The following is a 26,165-nucleotide window of genomic DNA, read 5'->3' as shown; positions in this document are numbered from 1 at the left end:
CCCCCCCCTGTCAGAGAAGCAAAGGTTAATTAGAGCTGCTTAGTGTTTCACAATCTGCTGCTTAGTGGAAAGAACAGGGTATGCAGCCTCAATATTTATGGGACTCCACCCAAATCTTAGGAGATGTGCTCAGTAGGTGGCAAAAGAGCCCATAAATAGAATGCAGCCTGAGCAGCAAGGTACAGTTTCCTGGGTCCAGTCCTGCTGAAGAAGACCCCTGTAACCCCAATGCAGGATTCTAGAGTTAGAATTCAGGAAGACATAACTAGGCTTAGCTGGGGGGCATATTTGCAAGCCTGAGGATCAAGTTAGGTTTGGAAAAGCTGACTGGAGAGAGCCAGGAGGAAGTTGTGGGATAGCCCAGCTGTGCTATGGTGGTGTGAGTCTACATCTTCCTCACTAGAACAGCCTTATGAATATCAGCAGGAGATCCTGTGGCTTAAAGTAAAATGATCAGTGCAGAAGAGTAGTGACTGCATAGCTTTTAACCTCCCTAAAAAGGGTTACTAGCCACTGTCAGCATAGAGATCTTGTGGAACTTTTGTACACATGCAGCCAGAAATTTAGAAGTCCTCATGTTGATCAGTTCTGCAGTTGTTGGGATATCCCACGTTCCCTCTCTATCCAAGTTCACTGTTCCAAATATTAAAAAAAAAACTCCTGCACTGTTCTTTGGTGCCAGAGAAAAGGCTGTGGGCGCTCTAAGGAGATAGGCCCTGGTAAACTTGGCCCTCTTTTGGGGGTGCACTACACAAAAGTGCTTTTGGGCATACATTGTAGATTGTGGGGATATTTCTGTGCCAAGAATACAAAGCTACTGTGGACAGCCTGCTGGACTGCTGTGGGTTTACATTACTACCCACTCATGTATAAGGCTGCACACCCCTGAATGCATTCAGAGGTTTATGCAAGTAATGTGTTAATCCATGTACTGTTGTATATAGACATTTAATGCCATGGGTTATTGTAAGCAGCAGCTATGTATACCTAAAATGCCTCCAGGGCCTTAGGCAAAGTTTAGATGTGTGGCAAGTGCATCATGCTTCTGAAATGTGATGAACATCCAGAGGACACAGATCACTGTATGGGACCTGTGATAGGTCCCAAATTATGTGATCACTGATTGGCCAATGAGTGACTACATGAATAGTAGTAAACAAGATGTCACTTACTGACATCAGTGCTTACTCGTGAAATCTGATCAGAGGCCACATGGTACAAGGCTATTCACAACAGCCTTGTACCATGTTGCATGAATGGGCAATTGCAATGTTGCATGAATGGGCAATTGTCAAAGTGTGATAGCACTAAAAGCTGAAAAGTGGCCTTGACTGGAAGGGGGTGAAAGTGTCTGGACTTGAAGTGGTTACCTTAGGTTCACATATTTGCATCTCTGTGCAGGTGCATGCATGTGGGAACAGCAGCCCATTCATGGGGGGGGGGGGGGGATGTCCCAAACCCCTTTTCAAAAACACACCTGCAGGGCAGCTGCACAGGACTGCATGGCTCTGACACCATGCAGTTTTACACACCTGAAAATGTGCAGAAGAATTGCACATCTGCTAAAGGTCAGGGCATTTTGTCTACAGGTACGAGACCACATGCAATTCACATGAGTTCCCAGACCCACATTGGAGTGAACCTAGATTGACATCTGTAAACGTATTGGTTTACTTAACTAGAAACCAGTATCATGTTTGCAGAGATATGTAATTTAGTCATGTTTCAGAGGTATGATCCTAATTCTGCTAATTTTCTAATACTTCATGTGGTTGTAAATTGGTTTTGATGCTATATGCTAGGGGAAGGAAAAAAAAAAAAAAAAAAGTATAAATCCAGCCATAACATCTATAAAGTATACTGATCTTCCAGCATTTGAGTGTTAAACTATTTCCCTTTATCATTTAATGATCTGGCAGTAATATATTTCCTGTCTTAGGATGACAACGCTCACTGTATTGTATCTATGGAGAAGCAGTGTTGTCACCCTAGGACAGAAAGTATTAGGGCAGAACACATCCCTCTCCTGTTTTTCATAACATAGGGGAAAGGTGTTCAGTAATCCTATAACTTTTTTTCTATAACACTGGAGACTGGATCACATGCAAGATGGAACTGGATTTCCATCAGGATCAACAAGCAATTTTTATACCATTATTGAAAAGATCTAAAACCACTTTTGATCAGTGTGAAAGGGCCCCAACTATCAGTTGATTAGTTAATTTAAAAAAAAAAAGCAGAAGAAAAAAAATGCATCCCTTTGAATCCCATGGAACTCTAGTCACACCAGTCAGTTGCGTTTCAATTGCATTTTTTTAAAAAATGTTATTGCTGCATTTTTGGTACAAGTTTTGTGCGGTAAAAAGAATGCACCAAAATGCATCTCCCTATTGAAGTGAATGGAAACATAGCAAAAATGCACCAATTTTTGAGTCAAGCAACCAGAAAACATACCGGAAACTCATCAAAAAACAGGACAAGAATGCCTAAGCATGTTTTTTCAATGTATCAGTGTGAAAGGACTTGACGAAGAGAGCAAAACCTTTGAAAGTGTTGTATTATATCTGTTCAATAAGCACAAACAAATCCTGCTGATCCTGTCAAATATCTAATAAACTGACAATTCCTGAGTGCACTGACTATGCTGCACTGTTAATTGCTCTCAGATCTGTAGACTACAGAACCCCCCCCAGTTATGGAGAAGAGGATGGGGGAGATATTCTATAGTACTGTCCTGGGTTACATAGTTGGTCTGGCTGAAAAAGGAAAAAAAGTTAATCCTATACCCACAGTTTATCCAGAGGAAGGAAAAAAATAATCCAGCAAAGCTTGATCCAATTGGCTCCTGCAGGGGAAAAAAAAAAAAAAAGTTCTTTCCTGATCCGAGGCAAATTGGATATTCCCTGGATCAACTTTACCTATAAAATGTTAGTATCCAGTTATATTCTGTGTATCCAAGAAAGAATCCAGGACTTTTCAAAGAATCTACAGATCTGGCCAAACCAACTCCTGAGGGAGTCTATTCCACATTTTCACAGCTCTTACTGTGATTTGGAGATTAAATCTCTTTTCCTCCAGACGTAAAGAGTGCCCCCTTGTTCTCTGATGACCTCAGGGTGAATAGCTCTACACCGAGTTCACTATATGAACCACTGATGTATTTATGCATGTTGATCATATCCCCCTTAATCTCCTCTTCTCAAGAGAGAATTCAGTTCCTCTAATTTTCCTCATAGCTGATCTCCTCCATGCCTTTTATCGGTTTGGTTGCCCTTCTCTGTACTTTCTCCAGTTCCAATGTTTTTTGTGAATTGGTGCCCAAAAGAGAACTGCATATTCCAGATGAGGTCTTACTAATTTGTAGCGGGGTAAAATGATCTCTGGAGTCTATACCCCTTTTAATACAAGAGAGGATTTTGCTCGCTTTAGAAACTGCAGCTTGGCATTGCATGCCATTATTAAGCTTGGTATCTACCAGAACTCCCACATCCTTCACCATTGAGTAACATTGTTCCTCCCTTGATACAGGAGAGAGGGTTTTCACTGCAGGATAAGAAGTGTTACTGGCAGGATCACCAGAAGGAAAAAAAATGCAATCACCACATCTAAATGCAATATTAGATTTGTTTTTGGGCCTTAAATATCAATATAAAAGCAGTTGTTAAATAGAGCAAAATGGAAAAAAGGATGGTGAACGGTCTTGTCTAGAGTACATACCTTTGGTATAGTGTATCCCCAGAATGTGACATCTGTAGTGGTCTCATGGGGAAGGTTGTTTGGTACAATATTGGCAAATCTTTGTATCTCATGAATGACAGCGTCTGTATAAGGCATTTCTTTCCTGTGAGAACTTTGTGGTCTTGAGGAACCAATCACATCATCAATCTCCTTCTGGACTGTCCCTGTTCAAAGAATACATACATCCGGAAATAGTCAGAGCTGTTATTTTTAGGACCCTTCTACTTTAGACAGTGAGTGTGGATGGGACAGTTGTATTCAAAAGTTTCATACCTTGGCATGAAATTTTGGCATAGATCTTGAAAAGATGATTGATCATGCCAAAACTATCTATTTAAGAATAGTGATCATATGAAGCCATTTATCACATTGAGTTGTTTAGCTGCTTTTTAAATCATAAAAGAAGTCACCCAAATGGCCCTGATCAAAAGTTTCCATACCCTGCAATATTTGGCCTTGGCACAGAAAAAAGGTGAAACACATGGGATAAAATGACAATTAAAAGGTTAATTTCCCACATCTGTGGCTTTTTACATTGCAATTAGTCTGTGTATAAATAGGCAATGAATTTGTTAGCTCTCATGTGAATGCACTGAGCAGGCTAGATACTAAGCCATGGGGAGCAGAAAACCACCATCAAAAAAGACTTGTGTAACAAGGTCATGGAACTTTATAAAAAAGGAAAAAATATCTAAAAAGATGTCCAAAGCCTTGAATATGCCATTCAGTACTGTTAATCACGTATTAAGAAGTGGAAAGTTCTGCAATCTCGATACTAAGATAAGGTCAGAAAAACCAAGAAGGATTGCAGTGACAACTGCCAGAATTGTTCAGGATAAAAATAAAAAGCCACAGGTAACCTCAGGAGAAACACAGGCTGCTCTGGAAAGAGACTACAATACTTGAAGAAAAATGAGCTGCATGGTTCAGTTATCAGAAATAAGCCTTTACTGTGCCAGTGTCATAAAAAACATGACAATATGCCTGACAACACCTTAGCATGCCTCACTGGGCCTTTTTTGTGGCATTGGTGCAACAAATGTTTCTGGCAACATCACCACATTTTTCTTCAAGTATTGCCATATTGTGCTCCTTAAAAACTCATTGATTTATACACTGGCAAACCTTTTAACCTCCCTAATGGTCTGATTATGTCCATATTTCTGTGCTCAAAGTGGTACTTTTTTGCATGGAAATTTTTTTTATTGTAGGCCTGTAATTTTTAGGAATAACTCACTGAAATCTGTCTGAACAAGAGAGTCTAGTAAACATCCTGTGTATGATAAAACTTGAAATCATAAATTATAACTAAATCATAAAAAAATAAATTCAATAATATAATCAAACCAAAAACACTGAAATGTGAAATATAGCACCAAGTTCGCACATCACTGAGCTCAGTCGCAAATCGTTTTCAGTGTCTGATGACGAATTTCCCCACGAATCATCACTCAATTCTGCAAGTAGTTCTAATTTACTATCGCTGTTCTCTAGCTGGTCTAAAACCGATTTTGACCTAAAGGGACACTTTTTGGACGCCATGGACATTTCTCAGTTTCCAGGCAGAAAACAGTAAAAATGCAGGCAGGGCACAGGACAAAAATGTATGTGAAATGGTTTGATACAGTATTGTTATACTATGATTTTAGTGAATGTCATTCAAATTTCCCGCCATTCCGTCCCCTGTATGTCCTGACGCTTGCAGGGGACGGAACCCAGATGACAGATGCCGGCATCCGCCGGATTACATTGCCGGGGACACTGCAGGAGGGACATCGCGGGAGCGCAGGACAAGGTAAGCGATCGAGGGATCCCGGGGCAGCGCCGTATGGTAAGCCCGAGTGTAGCACGGGGTTACCGCTTGTGGTACTGAAACTTTACCCCGAGCTACACTCGGGAATACCACCAGCGAGGTTAGTTGCCATTTTAGCCCGTGTGTCAGTACCACGGTCAAACATTCCAGGGTATGTAAAGTTTTGATCATGGCCATTTGGGTGATTTCTGTTATCGTTAGGATTTAAAAAAGGAGCCAAAACAGTTATGATTGTAAATAGCTTCAAATGATCACCATCCTTAAATAAAGGACAGTTCTTTGGCATGATCAGTCATATTTTCAATATCAACGCCAAAATGTCATGATTTCTGACAGGGTATACAAGCTTTTCAGGACAACTGTATTACAAACTAATTGTGCAATTTCTATACAATCTTCTTTACATTTACTAATAGTTATGTAACATGAGGGTATAGCTAAAAAATGTTAAATTAATAGCCAAACCTTACATGGCAGTAATATTGCTACATCAGAATGGGGTTTGTATGCTAAATGTAATGTTTTTCCAACTTTAAAGGATAAGTTCACAAAAAATAAATGCACAGGTTATGCAGGTAAAAAAAAAAAAAAAAAAAAAAAAGTGTATTTACTATTTTTCTTAGGAGTCTGGAAACCAGCACATCAGCAATTATAATATTTAGAAATTTATTATAATAGTTAATTATATTTACAAATTTGTTTACATTTTTATCAGTTGCTTCTAGATATGTGCATGCAAAAATTTGTTATGTTTCAGATGCATTTGTTCATTGAAGAAATTTGCATTGTCATATTGACCCAATTTGTTTTGTATCTTCTGCATTCATTTCATATATTTGTTGGTCTGGATGGAATAAAAAAAAAAAAAAGTTGTTTTCCGGAACATTGTGCAATTTGATGATAAATCGTATTTATAGCAGATTCTAATTGGACGGATTCAGTGTTTCCACTAGTCCAACCCACCAAAAGAAATGTATTTTGTATTTACCAAAAGAAATGGCATGAGCTAATTAGACAATATCTATCGACAGGCATCATGTGCATTCAAGTTAACGGAACAAAATTTGGATTCATTTGTTATCGGAATCATTGAAAAAGTGATCTTATTCATTTTTCCATGGGCCCGAATTACTATCGCATCATGTGATGTCACATGTCAAGTCAGATTTGTGTACACCTGAATCTCCAAAAATTAAATTATCAGAACAAAAAACGCACTAGTTGGTTCCTGGCCTAGGCCAAAATAACGTCATACATCCCAGGAATCTTCATGGGCATTTTTTTCTTCCATCTGGAGGAAGGGAGGAGGGGCCTCTCATCTCAGCATACCCTCTTGCATGCATGCCTGAGCCAAGAGCAGATGGATTCCAGGAAGTAAATGCTACATGAATCATCTGCCCTTACTCAAGATGGTCATGACTACAAATGCTAGGGGGTGTTTTCCAAACAAAATAAAGCATGGAGACATGGATGGATGGAGGGTGGAGTTTGCTTTGAATATTAAAGAATTAAATGTTTCCAGTTTGGTGCTTAAAGCTAAACTGAGCACCACAAAGTACATGTACAAAAAAAAAAAATTATGGTTTGGGTATCACTTTGTCAGGCCAAATCTGAGATCTGATTTAGCCCACCAGACTCCATAAGGGAAATACCAGATTTAGACAGATTGGGACATATTTACTATAACTGGTGCACACAGAATCTGGTGCAGCTTTGCATGGTAGCCAATTGGCTTCTAATGTCAGCTTGTTCAATTAAGTTGACAATAAAACCTAGAAGCAGAGTGGTTTCTGTGCATAGCTGCACCAGATCTTGCACTCTAGTTTTTGTAAATAACCCCCATTGCACTTTTAAATAAGTCCTACATATGCAGTGCATGGAGTTCTTACTCTGGATTTCAGGGTATTTCATCATTAGCAGAAGTCCCCATCTCAGAGTGGTGGAAGTGGTCTCCGTCCCAGCAGCGAACAGGTTACTTAGAAGTATGATTAGGTTGTCGTCATGAAAGTAATAGCCAGGATCAGGCTTCTCCTGGAATGGAGAACACAAAGTCAAAGTAATTATAGGTGACCACAAACATGAATAGATACTGTATATACATTTAAAGCTTAAGTTTATTCTACTTAGTTATGTACTCAAGAATATCGGTGAAAGCAAATTCTAATATTAGATTCAGTGACATCACTGGATCTATGTGCTTCTCAATACAATGTGAGCAGAGCATGGCTCGTGGGAGGGGCTGACAGGTTACTGAAAACAGCGCCCTGTCTCAGTACTCCTCTCAAGCGCCTTCAGTCCTGATGTAAGCAGTGAGATGGCACTTGGGAGGAGTTATGCAAATATTAAAATGCCTTGATGAGCAGATGCCAGTGTGGTGGAATGGGTGTTCCAAGGTAGGCTATATTTGCAAACAGACCACCCTAGAGAATGACCACATTTGATGTTGAACCTCTATGATTGAAACAGAAATTCAATAAAAAAAAAAAAAAGGGTGGGCCATGGACAGTCAATGGGTATGGGAGGAAAGGGCTAGATTATGCTGGATATCCTTCAAACAGGAAATGAGGCGGGCTCTCTCTGGCTTGCTGCACCTTCAAATACCAACTGTGCCAAGCTTTTAGCATGCAAATAAATTAGAGTAAGCAATTTCCAGGACAGGAGCATGTGCAAAACTGAAGATAAAGTTGGAGTTCAACATTAAAGTGTTACTAAACCCAGGACCCTGCAAGTACTACAGTGAAAGTAGTATTTGATCCCCAGCTGATTTTGAATGTTTGCCCACTCACAGAAGTGATCAGGCTGAAAATCGAATGGTAGGTGTATAGCATAATTGAGACAGAATAGTAACAAAAAGTTCTAAAGAAATGCATGTCTAACAAATTATGCACTTGATTTGCATATTCATGAGGAAAATCCCCTACCATTCAGCAGGATTTCTGGCTACCAGGTGACTTTCATACAGGTAACAAGCTGAAATTAGAAGCAGTCTCTTAAAAAGGGAGTGCTGCTAATCTCATTTTGTTACCTGTATAGAAGACACTTGTCCACAGGAGCAATCAAACAATCAGATTCCAAACTCTCCACCCAAAGGCCAAAGAGCTGTCCAAGGATGTCAGAGACAAGATTGTAGACCTACACAAGGCTGGACTACACTACCAAAACTATTGGCAAGCAGCTTGGTAAGAAGGTGACAACAGTTGGTGCAATCATTTTCAAATGGAACAAAACAACTGTCAGTCTCCCTAGGTCTGGTGCAGCATGCAAGATCTCACCTCGTGGAATGTCAATCATAAGAGTGAGGAATCATCCCAGAACCACACGTGAGGATCTTGTTAATCTCCAGGCAGCTGAGACCAGTCACCAAGAAAACAATTGGTAACACTAAGCCAAGAAGGATTGAAATCCCGCAGTGCCCACAAGGTCCCTCTACTCAAAAAAGCACATGTCTAGGCCTGTCTGAAGTTTGCCACTGAACATCTTAATTATGCAGAGGAGGACTGGTTGAAAGTGCTGGTCAGATGAGACCAAAATCAAGCTCTTTGGCATCAACTCAACTCGCCGTGTTTGGAGGAGGAATGCTGCCTATGACCCCAAGAACACCATCTCTACTGTCAAACATGGTGGTGGAAACATTCTGCTTTGAGGGTGTTTTTCTGCTAAGGGGACAGGACAATTGCACCACAAAGGGACAATGGATGGGGCAATGTACCATCAAATCTTGGGTGAGAACCTTCTTCCCTCAGCCAGGGCATTGAAAATGGGTTGTAGATGATGTTCCAGCATGACAATAATGCAACAAATGAGTGGCTCAAGAAGCACATTAAAGGTCCTGGAGTGGCCTAACCAGTCTCCAGATCTTAAGCAGATTGAAAAATCTGTGGAGGGAGCTGAAATAGGAGGTGCCAAACAGCCACTAAACCTTAATGACTTTGAGAGGATCTGCCAAGAGGAGTGGGCAGAAATCCCTCCTGAGGTGTGCAAACCTGGTGGCCAACTACAGGAAACATCTGACCTCTGATTGCCAACAAGGGATTTCCCACCAAGTCATGTTTTGTGAAGGGTATCAAATACTTATTTCCCTCATGAACATGCAATCAGTGCATAATTTGTTAGACATGCATTTTTAATTTTTTGTTGCTATGTCTGTGTTACAATACACCTACCAATAGATTTTTAGACTGATCATTTCTTTGTGAGTGGGCAAACATTCAAAATCAGCAGGGGATCAAATACCTATACCCTTCACTGTATATCTGGTCTCCCACAGTACACACATGGAAATGCATTTATTTTAGTAAATATAAACTGCTAAAAACCTTCTCATTAGGAGTATATAGCAGTCTTGTGACTTCTATCAGTGTCCAGCATAGCACTGGTTGCAGCTTGTAGGAGTTCTCTTTCTGCTGTAGGAGGATGCAGAACCCATTACCTCTGTCTGGACAATGAAAATTGGCATTCTCCCAAGAAAAAAACCCTTCTAACAATACACACTATACTGAGCATGTGCAGAGCGTCTCCACACGATAGTTCTTATCAGGAGATAAGAGGGAGACACAGGAAGGGGAGGATCAGAGAAGTCAGGATCAAACAGCATTTTAAACAATGCAGAGGATTAACCCCTTAGATTTCACAGCAAGTTTAACCAATTCCTGTCTGCCCTATAGCAGTAATACTGCTACAGGGCAGCAAGGGTACACACTTTTTAAACCCCTTTTGGGCAGGAGGCGAAAAGAGATCTTTCTAAAGTGAGGAAAGATTTCCTCTTAGATATTTGATACAATAGTACAAGTGTTTCTACGGAAAGATTTTCATTCTGTTCTTATTCTAGTGACAACCATAAAAATTGTCAATTCCATCACTTTGTTGTGGAGACCATGATCTCCAGGACAAGTACAGCAGCTGAATTTCCAGCCAGAAAGTGTACAAAAAGGGAGGAATAGAAACCTAAATAAGGCTCCTCACCCTTCTCCATGCCATCAAAGCTTAAGTGGATTTTGGCTAGATTTCTTTGAAAATCGAGCATACATGTGAAAATTAAAAGCAATTGCTATGTTGCTTCACAATGGGATACAGATCTGCATGTGACTTAATCACTTAAATTAGTTTAATAAGTGCAAAGGTCCTTTGTATGCTGGTATCCCATTTAAGATTGCCCTAGGGCCATCAAAAAAGGCTCCACATGGTGACATTAAATTGTCAAGTGTACAGTAATACACAGGCAGCCCATACATGTCATTTTTCCTTTAGCCAGTTATTGTATTCTGACAGCAGGTATACTTCCCCTTCATCAATTTCCACTGATTAGTGCTGCTGGCTATAGCATTGATCAATCAGGAAAAACCCAACAGGGTGGTTGGGAAAAAGTTGATTAGAAGATCCACTTCTGTACAACCAGCCTGCCCACACATGAATCAAAATTCAGCTGGTTCCTGCTGAACAGACCAAATTTCAATCCATGTATGGCTGGCTTTTGCCAGTAATGATTGCGTGATCCCTTGGAGTACCCACCCAAAGTTCCACACCTAGTTATTAGACCTCTTATGCTGGCCACCTACGGATCTGCACGCTTTGCTTCATTAGTTCAGCTCAGCATCAGGTAATATATTTCTTATTGCTTAAAATAACCATCTTCAGGCTCAGTTCACAAAGATAACATACCAGGATAAAGGCCAGTGTCTGTGAAATTTTGGCTTATGGTCAATGGCATCTGTGACATCAGTTTGAGATTCCTCTCAGGATTTAAGTTTGACAGTTGCATTTGACTTGCAGTTGACCTAACCTGGATTTGAACGGCTTTAAAGGGTTTTTCATTGCAATAGTACCAGAAAGCAAAACCAGCATGAAGTAAACAAAAGCTCACCAACACAGTTTTCAATAGAGTTGAAAAATACAGGCACATGGCAAAAAATATCCTTGTTTTAAAGCTTTGTAATGTGAGCCAAATGTGACAAACAATTGGCAAATTTTTAAGGAGTCTCTTAAAAATGGGATGGGAATACAATTACATCCTTAGGATGCCATGTTACATTGTATTTAGACCTACCATTTTTAATGTTTGGCAGACTACATTGAGTGGTACAATACCTCTTGCTGTCTTATGAGGAATACATCAATTAAGCTTCTCGGGTCATTTCTGTCCAGTTGATCTACATGTTTGATAAAAGTAGATCTTAAGAAGCTCTGAAATTCAGCAGCATTTTTAAAAACCGTTTTATGGTCCCCAGGCAGCCATCTCATCACTTGCGGGAAGGTGTTGTACAGCTAAAAAAAAAAAAAAGAAAGAAAGAAAAACACGAACAATGTGTTATTGTATTGAAAAGCACACTTGTTACCTATTTTGGAAAACTAAATCTTGCTGCAGGCTGACCTGCTGATTGCCTGGCTTTAGTGCTTTGAGTCACAGAACAGATATGGCATGCAGGTTAGAAGTTTTGACTTCACTTGCTGCTACCTTTGGCCTTGGGATTTTTATATTAGAAGAATCCACCCATAATGCTTTGGGGTCATCCTTTGGATTACAAATACTGTCACACCTAGCTCTCTAGAGTTTAGGGGCCCCACCACTGGCAGACTTTATATCTTTTTTTAGGCAGTGGTATAGATAGGGACTAAGCTCTATAAAACTGGTTACTTTGCTTGTAGTAGTATTATTTGCTTCTGCTATTGCTTATGTTTCAGTTGATATCCTTGCCCTTCACAGGAAGTTTCTGGCCTCATGATGTGTCATGAGGTATCATGTGGGGCAGCTAGAACATCCCAGGCAATAACCATAAGTTTCCATGGCTGCTGAAGTCAGACTAGGAGTTGGTGCTGGGAAGAGAAGTGGCTGTTTTGCAGCTTTAGTGACCAATAGAAAGGTGAGGTAGAAGGGAGAGTTTGGTCAGAGTATCATTGTCCAAGATCTGTTCAGAATTAGGCTAAATAGTGCAAGAATGGTCAATATATAAGCCAAAGGTCAGTGAAGGTAGCAGACAAAGAACCAGGAATAAGTCAGAGGTCAGAGCAGGAAGCAGACAAGGATAACCAGAAACAAGCTGAAGGGCAGGCAGCTGAGCCAGATAACCAGGGACAAGACAGCAGGTCAGTACACAGGAATCGGTGGATATGATGCAGGCTCAATAGCAGAAGACTTACAGGGGAGCTTGGCAGCTAGCTTGCAAAAATATTGCTTGGACAGTGAACTAGAAGCAACACAGAATTTAAATAAGGTAGGCCAGAGGAGGAACCTGGTTGGCTGCAACTTAAAGGGGGAGAAGGGAGTCCCCTCAGATTGACTGCAGCCTGACAGACCAGAGGTGTACCACCCTGATAGGTTTGACCAGTCTAGGGAAGTGCACTACTCTGATTGGCTGTTACTTTTTAGGGGAAGAGTGCTGCTCTGACTGGACATGGATACAATAAAACAGCAGCCCAGAGGCCAAGTGGTTAGCACATTTGCCTAGCGGCACTAGGGGCGTCAGTTCAAATCCCAACCATGGCACTACCAACATGGAATTTACATGTTCACTTTGTGCCTAGGTGGTTTCCTCCTGCACTCCAAAGACATGCTGGTAGGCTACTTGGCTTTTGTCTAAGTTGGCCTTAGTAGGTCTATAGGAGTTAGGGACCTTAGATTGTAAGCCCCTTGAGGGCAGGGACTGATGTGAATGTACAATATACTGTATGTGTAAATCAGGCTGACTTGATGCTGTTATACATGTGCTTGCAATAAATCCTGGAAGTGTGGACATGCCATAAAAGGCAATTATGGCTCATGGAAGGGAAGTAGTGTTGACACTGGGGCAATTGAAAATTATGAAGAGGTATGATAGCTTTGCTTTAATTCGAACAAACAGCAAAAAGTGTTTACCATAACCATGGGGCTTCCAGTAAGTCTTGCGTTTTCCATAATCAAGCTCATTAGTCTTTTAAAGGTTGGATCTTCAAAATCATAGCGATGACCAAGTATTATAGACACTATTATGTTGGCTATAGCAGAATTCATGATCATGGCATTGTTAAATGGTTTGCCTAAAATAAAAGAAACAGCATCAGCCAGCTAACAGAATAGAAGGCTTTAAGCCCTTAGCTTTCCTGGAAAATAGGTATGTTTAATTCAAGTGTTCTCTGAAGTTTTTAAGTTGTGAATTTTCACTCTAAAGTGACAAGGTTTTCATTTGTTACAGTAGGTGTTAGAGAAGGTTTTAGAGCCTCTGTCAGGCTTTAAAGCTGTCTATTTCCTCATCTGGAATATTTAATTTGTTTTCTTGTGGAGTCCATTGTCACTGGCACTGAAAGTGGGAGAAAATCTAAGATTTGAGTTGTCACTGGAACAAGAATAAAGGGGAAATCTTCCAAAGAGGAGACTTGTCCAAGTGACAACTGTCCAATAGGGAAATTTGCTCACTTGAGGGATCTTTCCATTTCTAGTTGTATTGTAAGAGCAAAGTGTCAAGAAAAGTTATGTCTCCCCAGCTTTATAGCAATAGAACCATCCTGCAAAAATAGCAAAAAAATTGGGGGTCATGGAATGGCCGTTTAGAGGGTAATACTTTACTATCCACCGTTTGCCTTGAGAAAGGCGAGCTGTAACTTGACAAAACATTGTTTTTCTTAGTTCTATTAGATGACAAATATATACAAACCTTCAAATGATTTAAACTTATTCACCAATGCATCACATTCTTCATGAATCTTGTCCTCTAAAGAAGTCTTCCCCATTCCAAAGTCTCTCAGAGTTGAAAGGGTAAACCGTCTCATTGCTTTCCAATTGTCTCCACGTGAAAATAATATACCTACAGTAGAGACATTAAATGTGCCACTGTTAGTCAGCATTTTATATCTAGATTAAGCTCAGTAACCAATATATACATGTACTGTGCATTGTTATAATTAGGGATGAAAAAAATTAAAATTTCCATTGCCTAAAATTGTCAGATTTTAGTAAAATTTCTGCAAAATTGAATACCCCCTCATTAGTCTAATTATTTTACTAATTTTTAAGATTAATTTAAGACAAACAAAAACTAAAATGAAACATTAAAACCTTAGTTCACATTGCTGTGACCCCATTGCTGTGCGACTATGCAGTGTGACTTTTAGAGTCTATAAAGCTCAAGTAGGATTAAAATTCCATCAAAGCAGTGCAGGAACCCTTTTAAAGTCCTTGTGACTTGAGTTTCATTGATTGGAATGGCCACAATTGAAATTAATTGGTTTTCACTTGTCAAGAATTTACTAAAGCTGGAGCACTCAGAATCTGGTACAGCTGTGCATGGTAGCCAGCTTCTAACCTCAGCTTGTTCAATTAAACTTTAGCAGTAAAACCAGGAAGCTGATTGGTTTCCATACAGAAGTGAATGAGATTCTGAGTGAAGCAGCTTTAGTAAATAAACCCCTGTGTTTACAAGTCACACCAATGTGAATTGGGGCTTAAAGTGGAAATGCACAAATGCTCAAATATAAACAAAACTGGAGGAGCTTCCTGTACTAACTATGCAATGATTGGATGCCAATTGGCTGCTGTACACAATGGCCAAATGTTGACCATTGTGTGAAACCAGCCAATACTGGCTGAAATTTGGACTGTGTATACCTGGCTTATCATGGGCAACAGTGTCTTAGCTCTTATGCTGCAGATACACAGCAGCTACAAGCAGACTTTTCTAGGCACTAGGGATGAGGTTCAAACTGACTACCATGGGTTTTTGGCAATTCCTACAAGTTCAAAATGTGCAATTCTGATGAACTGGTGAATGTACACATCTTCCCAAGCTTTTCTTTTTTTTTTTTAACCCTAATGCACTGCATAGCCTTTTACCATGTCCAGTAAGGTAATAAGGGTCAATGAGGGGAATTTTGGATATGACAGTTCCAAGTATGGGGGGGGCACATCTCAGTATATTTGCTTTATATTATCTCTATTGTCAACTCTATAGGCGTTCACAGCTTCACCAAGACTCCTATCAGGCCCTTTGCTGATAATACTTTGTTGCACATTGGATGTAAGTGTCATTAATCTCTTTTAATATATAAAGGCTTGTTTTTTTATACTGGTGTGCATCTACACTCACTTATTAAGTACACCTGTTCAGTTTGCTTGGTAACAAATTGCTAATCGGCTGATCACATGGCAGCAACTCAATGCTTTGAGGGAACTAAAGTGGTGGTGAAGACAACTTGCTGCAGTTAAAACTGAGCATCAGAATGGGGAAGAAAGGGGATTTAAGAGACTCTGAACATGGCACGGTTGTTGTAGGAAGGCTGATCTGAGTATTTCAAAAACTGCTGATCTACTGGGATGTTCATGTAAAACCATCTCTAGGGTTTACAGAGAATAGTGCAAGAAAGAAAATATCTAATGACTGGCAGTTGCATGGCCAAAAATGCCTTGTTGATGTCAGAGGAAAATGGGCAGACTGGTTCAAAATTATAGGAATGCAACAGTAACTCATGTCAATAAGGACCAAAATCTGAGGAATGTTTCCAACACCTTGTTGAATCTATGCCATGAAGAATGAAGACAGTTCTGAAGGCAAAAGGGGGTCCAACTCAGTACTAGCAAGGTGTACCTAATAAAGTGGTGGGTGAGTGTATATGCTTATGGTTATTATATACTGTTTAAGTAGTTCTGCTCCCAATTACCTTGTTTAGATTACTGGTTCATTTCCCAGGAAGGGAATCCCTTCTGTTCACACATGTCCTGTCCTGGGTGGAGGCATTGCCAACTTTATCATCAAGCCCACTAATCTTCCATTTAGAGAAGGTTTTGCTTATTTTTACCTACAGGTTTAGCACAATATCCTGTTTGGAGTAGGCAATTTTTCATAAACCCTGTTCTCTTGGTATACAGACAGAACAAAAAAAGAAAGTACATTCTTTTCTAGTAAAGATGGCACCACCTAAATCGTCAATCTATGGTAGTTGGCTACCTTTTTTGCTACTATGCGAAACATTGCGATTTGCCAATTAGTTACTACAAGGTGTTTAATGGCTCAATGCACATTACTCAGTTTTCAGAGATTTTTAGGTTTTGAGTTTATCAGCCTCACTGGCATTGAGAAAAGGAGCGGTAAAGCAAACCATAGTGTAGCACTGCAGGTAGAGCCTGTGTGTATTAATGAGCAAATGTGCAGGTCCTATGTACATGTAGGACAACTCATTACAATTTAATGAAATTACAAGAAATCAGACTTTAAAAGTAAACAGTTAAAATAAAAATCTCACCGTATCCCTTTAGGTATTTCTGGAAAATTGGAATTTCTGGTCTTTCTGCAAACTCTTCTGCATGGGTGACAAGAGCATCTTTTACTGCCTTATACCCACAAATTACCACTGTCTTCGTTGTGCCTATCTGTATGCTAAATACTGATCCGTACTTCTTGGAGAGCTAGAAATGAGAAATATATACTATTGGTTAAGTTTAGTAGAGAAATCCCATGTGTTTTCCCAAATCTCTGGATCTTAAACCACGTGTGGTCAAGGGATGAAAATGTATCCCAACTAAAACCTGCAAGCAGTTTGAACTGGATCTTTAGGCTGGCTGCTTAAATTATCCATTAAAAAATATGCAAGCCCTCACCTTTTAAAACCACCCATTCAGTGTAAAATAGAAAAAAGGCAAACATTTATGGTTACATAAAAAAAAAAAAAAAAAAAAAACATAAATACCCTATGTACCCTGCATAAGGAGCTCCAGGAGGAGAACAAGCAGCAAACTGCGTGATAGGCTGTGCAGGGGGGCAAGCCAGCACAGCTAGAGAACTGACCATGCTGCACTTTCCTGCCTAATGTGGTCAGTTTTAAATAGGAAAGAGTAACTGGAAGGACACCAGGGATTTCATATAAAAGGAAGCATTATAAACAGAACAGGATAGTTTCATACAAGTACATGGTACAGGGAGGCACATAGAAGAAATATTGGGTTTACATATTCTAACATATTAATGCATTTGCCATTCCCCCCCAAAAAAAAAAAAGTTTTGCCTTTAGTTATACTTGGGGATAATTGGAAGGTGGGAGACTTAACAGGATATAAAATGCAAGTGGGACTTCTGTAAGGAAGAAGGAAGGGTATGGAAAAAATAGACACTACGAGTTGACACACACACACATCAGTTTAGCCATCACTACGTTTTTAAAAAAGCTAAGTAAAAAAATTTGTTTTCGTTTTGTATGGAGTAGAGATTACAACACCTGCCAGGTTTTTACTGCTGCCTGTATCTCCATCAGGGAGATTCACTGTTTGTCCTGTTAACATTATTGAAAACATAAGTAAAAGAAAACCCCACATTTTGGCTTGTCCGCAGAAAAGTAATAGAGGGTAAATCTTCAAATAGGGGCATTAGCTCTGGTGACATATCAGGATTCCATCACTTGAGGAATTTCCACATACTTTTTTGGGCTATAGGACAGGCAGTGAAGGGAAGTTTCCCTAATGGGAAAGATGGCAAAACCAGATGGGTTATAACTCTCCCTTACTCTATCAAGGATAGAAAGGTTTTGCTTTTAGGTCTACTTTAAATTGCTTTAACAGCAAGCAATCACTGCCATCATGAGAACATTAATCCAGGATACACAACAGCTAACCCCTTTCTATTTGACCTCCACCAGACACCACAGGATCAGTGCAAAATACAGACAATACTAAGTTGTCCAAGACAGCCCTGCATCTTGGCTCTTTGTCTGGCAGATACTCAGGGCCCGTGCTACCACTAGGTGAACTAGGCAGCTGCTGGTTTCCCTACTCTCCATGGCCAGATCTATGGGGGTGCTGGGGGTAGGGTATGCCACCCCAGGCCAGTCTTTCCATGGACACTGTTCCTGGCTGCTGAGTGCCTTCCCCCATCCCCACACTCACAGCTGGGAGAAGGGAAGAGCAGCCTGAAGCAGTGAAGCTTGCAAAGTAGAAATGGCAGGAGAGAGCCAGGAGGTGTGGGCTGTGCTCTCCTGTGGAGAGATCCTCCATACAGCAGATGACAGGATCACTCACATCGGCATGTTCAGTGTTCTATTCATTCTGTAGTCAAACTGTATAATGCAATCCTGTGTTATCTGCTGTATGGAGGATCACTCCACTGACAGGCATGAGAGCACAGCATAACCCACACTTCTACCTGGTTTCCCACCTGTAAGTTCAGAGATGATGGGGGGGGGGTGGTCTACAGGCCAAGGGAACTGTACACAATGAAAGGGAAGGTAACAATCATTTGCGCCAAGATGTGAGGTTTGTGCATGAGAGGGGATGGGGATATTTGTGCCAAGAAGCAATATGGGGGGGGGGGGGGGGTATGTGGTAGGTGTAGGAGGGAGGTGGATTTTATGGTGGTGTAATTTGGAGAGGTTTTAGCTAGGAGGAATTTGTCTTAGGTGGGGGGATTGAGGTATGAGGATTGGTGCTGAGAGGGATTTCTGCTAGGAAGGGTAATTTGGAGGGGTTGTATGCTAGGAGGGCAGATTTGGGGGAGAGGATTTGTGCTAGGGTGGAAGATTTGTGGGGAAGTGTGCTAGGAGGGTGAAGTAGAACTACAGGTGAAGTTTGTTTTTTTTGGGGGGGCTTGTACACTATAGAAGGCATCATCCCAAAGTACAAATGTAGTAGAAAGTATAGTGGGACGTTTAAAAAAACACTTCTAAAAAGTAACCACCAGAAATGTTTTTTTTAGTTACTCAATTTTATTGCAAATCTAAAAGCATCTTTCCAGGGGGCATGGCCTTGGACACAACTAAAATGGCTGCTCAATACTCAAACTCCAGTACCACAAGAGGAGAGAGAACACCTAGGAAAATAGTGTGGGCGCCCCTGTCAACCAGCTCTCCACACACAGCTGGGTCACAACCTGCCCCCTATCTTTCACACAGCATGGGGGATCCTGCTCTGAGCCCTTTGGCTTCGCCACAGCACACCATCCCTGAGGCTGCAGTCAGCTCTGCTTCAAGTGCTGACCTGCTGTCATACATCAAATCTACACTTTCCTCTGCAACGGTTGATCGGCCACCACTCCGCTCATGGAAGTGGAGAACTCCATAGCCCGCCACTTGAAAGCCATTTCAGAGCTTCCCCAGTTGACTAGGCACCATAACTTATGGCTTTTTGAAATGCAGCTGCATGTTGGAGACCTGGATAACCAAGGAAGGCAACAGAATCTAAAGGTTAGAGGCATCCTGGAATCAGTTGAACATGATCAGTTCCTTCAGGCTCTGAAAACCCTGTTCAATGACCTTTTGGTAAGGTCACCCAACTGCAGTAAAGTTGGAACCAGCTTATCATGTCCGCCAGCCTCAGGGGCATTATTCAGACCTGCCAAGAGATAGTGTGCTACTTTGTTAAATTTCAGAAGAGGGTGAAGTGTTGCACTGCAAGAAGTGTGAGGGAATTTATCTTTAATGGATCAGAGGTGCAGGTCTTCTAGACTGTTTCTTCCATCACCCTGCGCAATCAGTGGGCCTTCTGTCCCTTATTGAATGAGCTGCGTGCCTAAAAGTTTCCTTACCATTTCCCATTTAGCCTGACAACCACCCACCTAGGAAGATTGGCAGTGCTATGATTTCCAGAAGATCTTCCACATTTCTGAGAGACTCTCCATATGCCTCCTATGCAAGAACTTCAACTAGACACCCGATTGGATCTGTGAAATCAGCACCAGCTAAAGAGGGAGATCCAAGTTCTCATTCCTCAGCAGAGCCCATGCCTGGTTAGTACATTAGATGCTGCTGCCCCTTTGGCTTCACCCTCCTAGAATTTGGGCCTGTTGGCTGCAAGACTTGGTGCATCTGGTTATGGCTTCATTCCACCCACCAGGTTCCTTTTGCTTTGTCAGAAACAATTGAGTACTGCCGTGATTTAGCACCAACATACAATTTTGAGGACAAGCTTTCAGGGTATGTCCCCTTCCTTAAGGTCCAGGCAGTACTATTTCACAAAGTTTTAGCAGAATGTTAGAAGAGATGTTGAAAGGGGGAGGGAAAAAAAGAAACACCCAGAAAGAACACAAACAAATGTACACAACAATGGTTATAAGACTAGGATTAGACTAGAGATAAGACACAGCAAAAGCAAAGACTGGGGGGGGGGGACCAACACTCAGGGGCCACATCTTACTTTCTTCCCAATGTGTCTTGTGAATCTCAGTAAAATACCTATGCACATACAGTTGTGACCAAAATTATTCAACCCCCACTGAAATTGAGTGTTTTGGCCAGTTTGACATTGCTTTTGATCATTCAGTCATCTTGCTTACATTTACATTAAAGAGGCACTTGTAGGTCAGACAAATATAACATAACAGTTATAATGAAATAACCACAAATGTCTTTTCTGTGCTCACAGCATTATCAGTTTTATTCAACCCCCAAGTGACATTCAATCTTAGTACTTAGTACAGCATCCTTTTACAGTTATAACAGCTTTTAAACGTGAAGCATAGCTTGACACAAGTGTCTTGCAGCGATCTACGGGTATCTTCGCCCATTCTTCATGGGCAAAGGCCTCCAGTTCAGTCACATTCTTAGGCTTGCGCACTGCAACTGCTTTCTTTAAGTCCCACCAGAGGTTCTCAATCGGATTTAAGTCTGGTGACTGCGATGGCCACTCCAAAATGTTCCAGCCTTTCCTCTGCAACCATGCTCTAGTGGACTTGGAGGTATGCTTGGGATCATTGTCCTGTTGAAAGGTCCAACGTCTCCCAAGCCTCAGGTGTGTGACGGACTGCATCACGTTTCCATCCAATATCTCCTGGTACTGAAGAGAATTCATGGTACCTTGCACACGCTGAAGCTTCCCTGTACCTGCAGAAGCAAAACAGCCCCAAAGCATGATTGACCCTCCACCATGCTTCACAGTAGGCAAGGTGTTCTTTTCATCATAGGCCTTGTTCTTCCTCCTCCAAACATAGCGTTGATCCATGGGCCCAAACAGTTCTAATTTTGTTTCATCAGTCCACAGAACACTATCCCACAACTTTTGTGGTTTGTCCACATGGCTTTTGGCATACTGCAGTCGACTCTTCTTATTCTTTGGAGACAGCAAGGGGGTACGCCTGGGAGTTCTGGCACGGAGGCCTTCATTACGCAGTGTGCGTCTTATTGTCTGGGCTGAAACTTCTGTACCCACATCTGACAAATCTTTTCTCAGTTCCTCAGCAGTCACACGGGGACTTCTCTCCACTCTACGCTTCAGGTAGCGCACAGCAGTCGAAGTCAGCATCTTCTTTCTGCCACGACCAGGTAGCGTTTCAACAGTGCCCTTTGCCTTGAATTTGCGAATGATGCTTCCTAAGGTGTCTCTTGGTATGTTTAACATCTTTGCAATCTTCTTATAGCCATTGCCCTTCCTGTGAAGAGAAATCACCTCTTCTCTTGTCTTCCTGGACCATTCTCTTGCCTTCACCATGTTTGTAACCACACCAGTAAATGTCTAGAAGGAGCTGAGTATCACAGTCATTTTAAAGCTGCCTAATTGGTGCTTATTATGCTTGATTGCTGCTCGGTGACATCCACAGGTGTTTTCAATACCTGATGGAAAGCACCTGTATGAACCTCTGTTCTTCAGAGTGGTAGTCTTTAAGGGGTTGAATAATTGTGGCAATGAAGAAACCACATAAGAACCATTTACTACTGTATTACATAAACAATTGATGTCATTTTAGTTGCATTTGGGTAGTTACAACGTCCTTGTAGGATTTGATTCTGAATACAATTCCAAATGTACACTATAGTCCCTAAACCCCTTTACAGCATTGGGGGTTGAATAATTTTGGTCACAACTGTAAATCCACATACAGTGAAGGAAATAAGTATTTGATCCCCTGCTGATTTTGCATGTTTACCCACTCACAAAGAAATGATCAGTCTAAAAATTGAATGGTAGGTGTATTGTGATAGAATAGCAACAAAAAATTCAAAAGAAATGCATGTCTAACAAATTATGCACTGATTTGCATGAGGGAAATAAGTATTTGATCCCATTCACAAAACATGACTTGGTAGCAAATCCCTTCTTGGCAATCACAGAGGTCAGATGTTTCTTGTAGTTGTCCACCACGTTTGCACACAAATCAGCTTCTACCCAGATTCTCTGCAACACTCTTCAGCCCAGTTTACTTCAGGTATCCACTTCAGTCTCAACTTGGTTTCCAGGTCTCTCAGTGAACGACTCACGCGGAGGCAAGGCTCAGACAGCAATCTTTCACACAGGCACCCTCCCAATGCAAGTCCCAGGGGAAAAAGTTTTGGAAAAGTGCTCCTAAACTTTAATCTCCCCAAGCTCTCCATATGAACAAAACCATCAGGGATGGGTTGGGTCAGATACACATTCATAACTCAGTGTTTGACCTTCCCAAATTACTGGAACCACTTTCACAGTAACATGCAGACGTAATTAACCAGTGAGCTTATGGAAGACCTGTAAAGCCCAGAAAAGAAAAAAAAAAAAAAAAAAACCTGCTCAGGTTGGATACTGCCCACCAAAAACACATTTTTAATTTATCTAGGAGCCTCCCACTATTAAGTACCACCCTACTGCAACAATGGGATTCTATACTTTGTTCCTCAAAATTATCCTTCGGACCTTGTCCCTTCGCCACAATATGTTCCAAATTATCTCCAATCTTTCCTAAATCTAGATAACACAAAAATGCAAATATGTCATGTCCTTCTACCAGATGCCAACAAAACTTAGACTTGAGTTTAAACCCCAATCACAACCCACCATGAAGGAATGGTACCAGACATGGCAACTCTGACTAGAAGGTCCATATCAAAAGGGGCTTTAAATCACCCTCTGATGAAATTTGAACTGTTCCTCTTTGGTAGTCCAAGGCAGGGGTGGACTGACAGGGGATCATGGGGCCCCTGTGTTCTTGCCCACAATCAAACCACACCCAAAAAAAAGCCTATGAAAGGTACCAGGGGTATCTCATGGGGCCCCCTACTGACCCCGGGCAGTGCCTGAGTTTCCAAATGGTCAGTCCACCCTTGGTCCAAGGCAATATAGAAGCTATATGCAATTTTGAGAGAGATGCCCTATAAAGAAAGATCATGCTTTGAACAGGCCTGGAAATGGGCTCTGAATCCAGATAAAGGATAAATGGACTAAAGCATATACTCTAACACTATCTATCCTTGTTAAACCACTATCAAGGAAAAAAAAAAAAAAAAAACACACACATATCCAGATACCCAACCACCTTGCAAAAGAGGTTTCCATCCTCTGCTACTTATTGGAGATGCCAACAGAATCAAAAGCTTCCATCTCCACATCTGGTTGAACTGTATCAGGATTCAACCCTTCTGGCATTCCATCTTCCAAGCATATAAAAACAATCAATAAATGTAATAACCTCCATAGAGTTTGCTTTATTTTCTGTGCTTCTACGTTCGACTATCAATAAAAAGATCTCAAGCACTGCTTAGCAGCAGCCTGAACTACTGTCTCCAGACACAGGAAGACAGCCACAACACTTTCTTTATAATCCTGGGCCACAATCATGAATGACCAAATACATACAGAGAACCTGATAGATGGAGACAGAGACAGGATGGGCCTATTCCCTCATGAGCTGGTCCTTTCAGGTATTCCAAAACCTCTTGACATTTTAACCACCACCACTTGGTGTTGACATGGTACTTACTACTGTACGATAGCAATCTCGTCCATAACTTTCACTCATTCCCCCCTCTATCCTTCCCTCACCAATATTCTCTTCATCTGTTAAAAAAAAAAAAAAGAAGAAAAAAAAAAAGAAAAAAAAAAAGAAGATTGACCCTATGGCTATGTTCACACTAGCCTTGTTAGCAAGCGGCAGACAGGCGTTTGGGAAGCGTTTTTACCGTTTCCTCAATCGCCTAGGAAGATTCTGCACATTGCAGCACATAGTGCTGTTCAAACGGGAGCGTTAGCATCGCGGCAAAACAGACGCCTCTGGTTGAGTCAGGAGGAGTTGAAGCCTCCTATTCAAGTCTATGGTGCGCTCCGCAAACACCTGGCGTTTGCAGAGCGTTAACACCATTCAAACCTCATTATAGGCGTTTGTGGGGAGTTTTTACACTCAGCAACCGCTGCTGAACCGCACATGCGGCACGTTAAAAACACTCCGCAAACGCCGGACCAACGCTTGTCAAACGTTAAAGGGGCGTTTGACAAGAGTTAGAAAAACAGTTAAGTGGGAATGAGCCCTAAATGTATTAAGGGACACAACTCTAAGGTAGGATCCAATCTCCTGCAAACATTTTGCACAGGGAGGATCAATGGCACTGGATTCACACAACTTAGTTTCTTCATAAACAGAAAGAATATAGAAGTGGTATCCATTCAGAATCTGTCGGTCTCCTTGAAACTCTGTATAGAGCTTTCAGAAGGGAAGGGGGAAGATTCACTTCTGTCTTTTTCTTTTGTGTAAAAATCAAATTGAGCTCCATAAACAATGGACCATTTCAGCAAAGCAATTAAGTATAGCATGGAAAACATGTTAAAAGCAGTCCAGAGCCAGGGGCAGACTGACCATTTGGAAACTCAAGCACTGCCCAAAGGCCCAGTAGGGGGCCCCATGAGATGCCCCTGGTACCTTTTTCATAGGCTTTTTTGAGTCTGGGCAAGGACACCGGGGCCCCCCCATGATCCCCTATTGCCTGGGGGCCCCATGAGTTGTCAGTTCGCCCCTGTCCAGAGCTGTTATTTCTAGTACTGACCATGGATTTTCTTTTCCGCAATCTGTTCAGAACTGAACAGTAAAAACAGTCCCGATACTGCATTTTAAAAGGTTTAAAAGCAAGAAAAGAAAATGGAGTTATCATACAGTACTTGATTTAAAAAATTACCTGCATGAAAGTTTCCTGTGGTCTCTTCAGATTCAGAATGTGAAGATTTCCAATTATTGGCAAACCTTTTGGGCCAGGTGGGAAACCACTGAGGTCATCCTTTGGCACATAGAAACGTAAGATAAGAAAGCATAGGAAAATAGCAATGAGCACTGTAGTTGGATCCAGAAAAGGCATGGTCCTGCCAAAGTCTGAAAAGAGAGTTAATATGAAGTAAATGAATAAGAAGTAGAAATTGAGACAATTTTTAAATAATTAAATATCACTAAAGAATAAACTTGTCAGAACCAGTGGTTGAATTACACAAATACAGACATTAAAAACTCTCAGGCAGTACAGTGGCTAAGTGGTTAGCACTTCTACCTAGAAGCAGTAGGATCATTGGTTTGAATCACAACCATGATACTACCTGCACAGAGTTTTGCATGTTCTCCCTGTGCCTGCATGGGTTCATTCCCATACTCCAAAGACATGCTGGTAGATTACTTGTCTCCCGTCTAAACTGGCCCATACACTATATATATATATATATATATATATAGTAACAGGGATTGCTCAGCAGCAGGTGTGTGTGACCCCCTGGGTGAGGTCACAACGCAAAACAGGTACAGCAAAACAGCAGTGTTGGTGGAAAAAAAAACCCACACAAAAGGTGCAGTTTATTTACACAATTTACATAAGAAAAAAAAAAATTAAAACAAAAAGGAACATGAAAATAAATCCTTGCCAACCTGGCCACTTACTATACAACAAGAAGCTTTCCTTGCTATCAACTAAGGGCAGCCTTGTGCTACACCTAGTCCCTATCTCCCTGTTAATT

General features: G+C 41.1%; 1 protein-coding gene across 1 annotated transcript in view; it reads right to left on the bottom strand.

Annotated features, from left to right (window-relative positions):
- Nucleotides 1-25,522, bottom strand: part of LOC149455565 (cytochrome P450 2K1-like) — a 37,564-nt gene extending 12,042 nt beyond the window's left edge. The window contains exons 1-7 of the mRNA XM_089686014.1: nt 25,346-25,522; nt 16,757-16,919; nt 14,176-14,325; nt 13,401-13,561; nt 11,636-11,812; nt 7,441-7,582; nt 3,718-3,902 (exon numbers count right to left, since the gene is read on the bottom strand). Coding sequence (XP_089542140.1) covers nt 3,718-3,902; nt 7,441-7,582; nt 11,636-11,812; nt 13,401-13,561; nt 14,176-14,325; nt 16,757-16,919; nt 25,346-25,522 — 1,155 coding nt within the window. The remainder of the gene's footprint in view (nt 1-3,717; nt 3,903-7,440; nt 7,583-11,635; nt 11,813-13,400; nt 13,562-14,175; nt 14,326-16,756; nt 16,920-25,345) is intronic.
- Between the last annotated feature and the right edge of the window lie 643 nt (nt 25,523-26,165).

Source organism: Staurois parvus, unplaced genomic scaffold, assembly GCF_062004578.1.
Source record: "Staurois parvus isolate SC_StPar_1 unplaced genomic scaffold, SC_StPar_1.0 ptg000390l, whole genome shotgun sequence".
Lineage (NCBI taxonomy): Eukaryota > Metazoa > Chordata > Amphibia > Anura > Ranidae > Staurois > Staurois parvus.
Note: the sequence above shows the minus strand (reverse complement) of the source record. Positions and strands in the feature narration are given on the sequence as shown.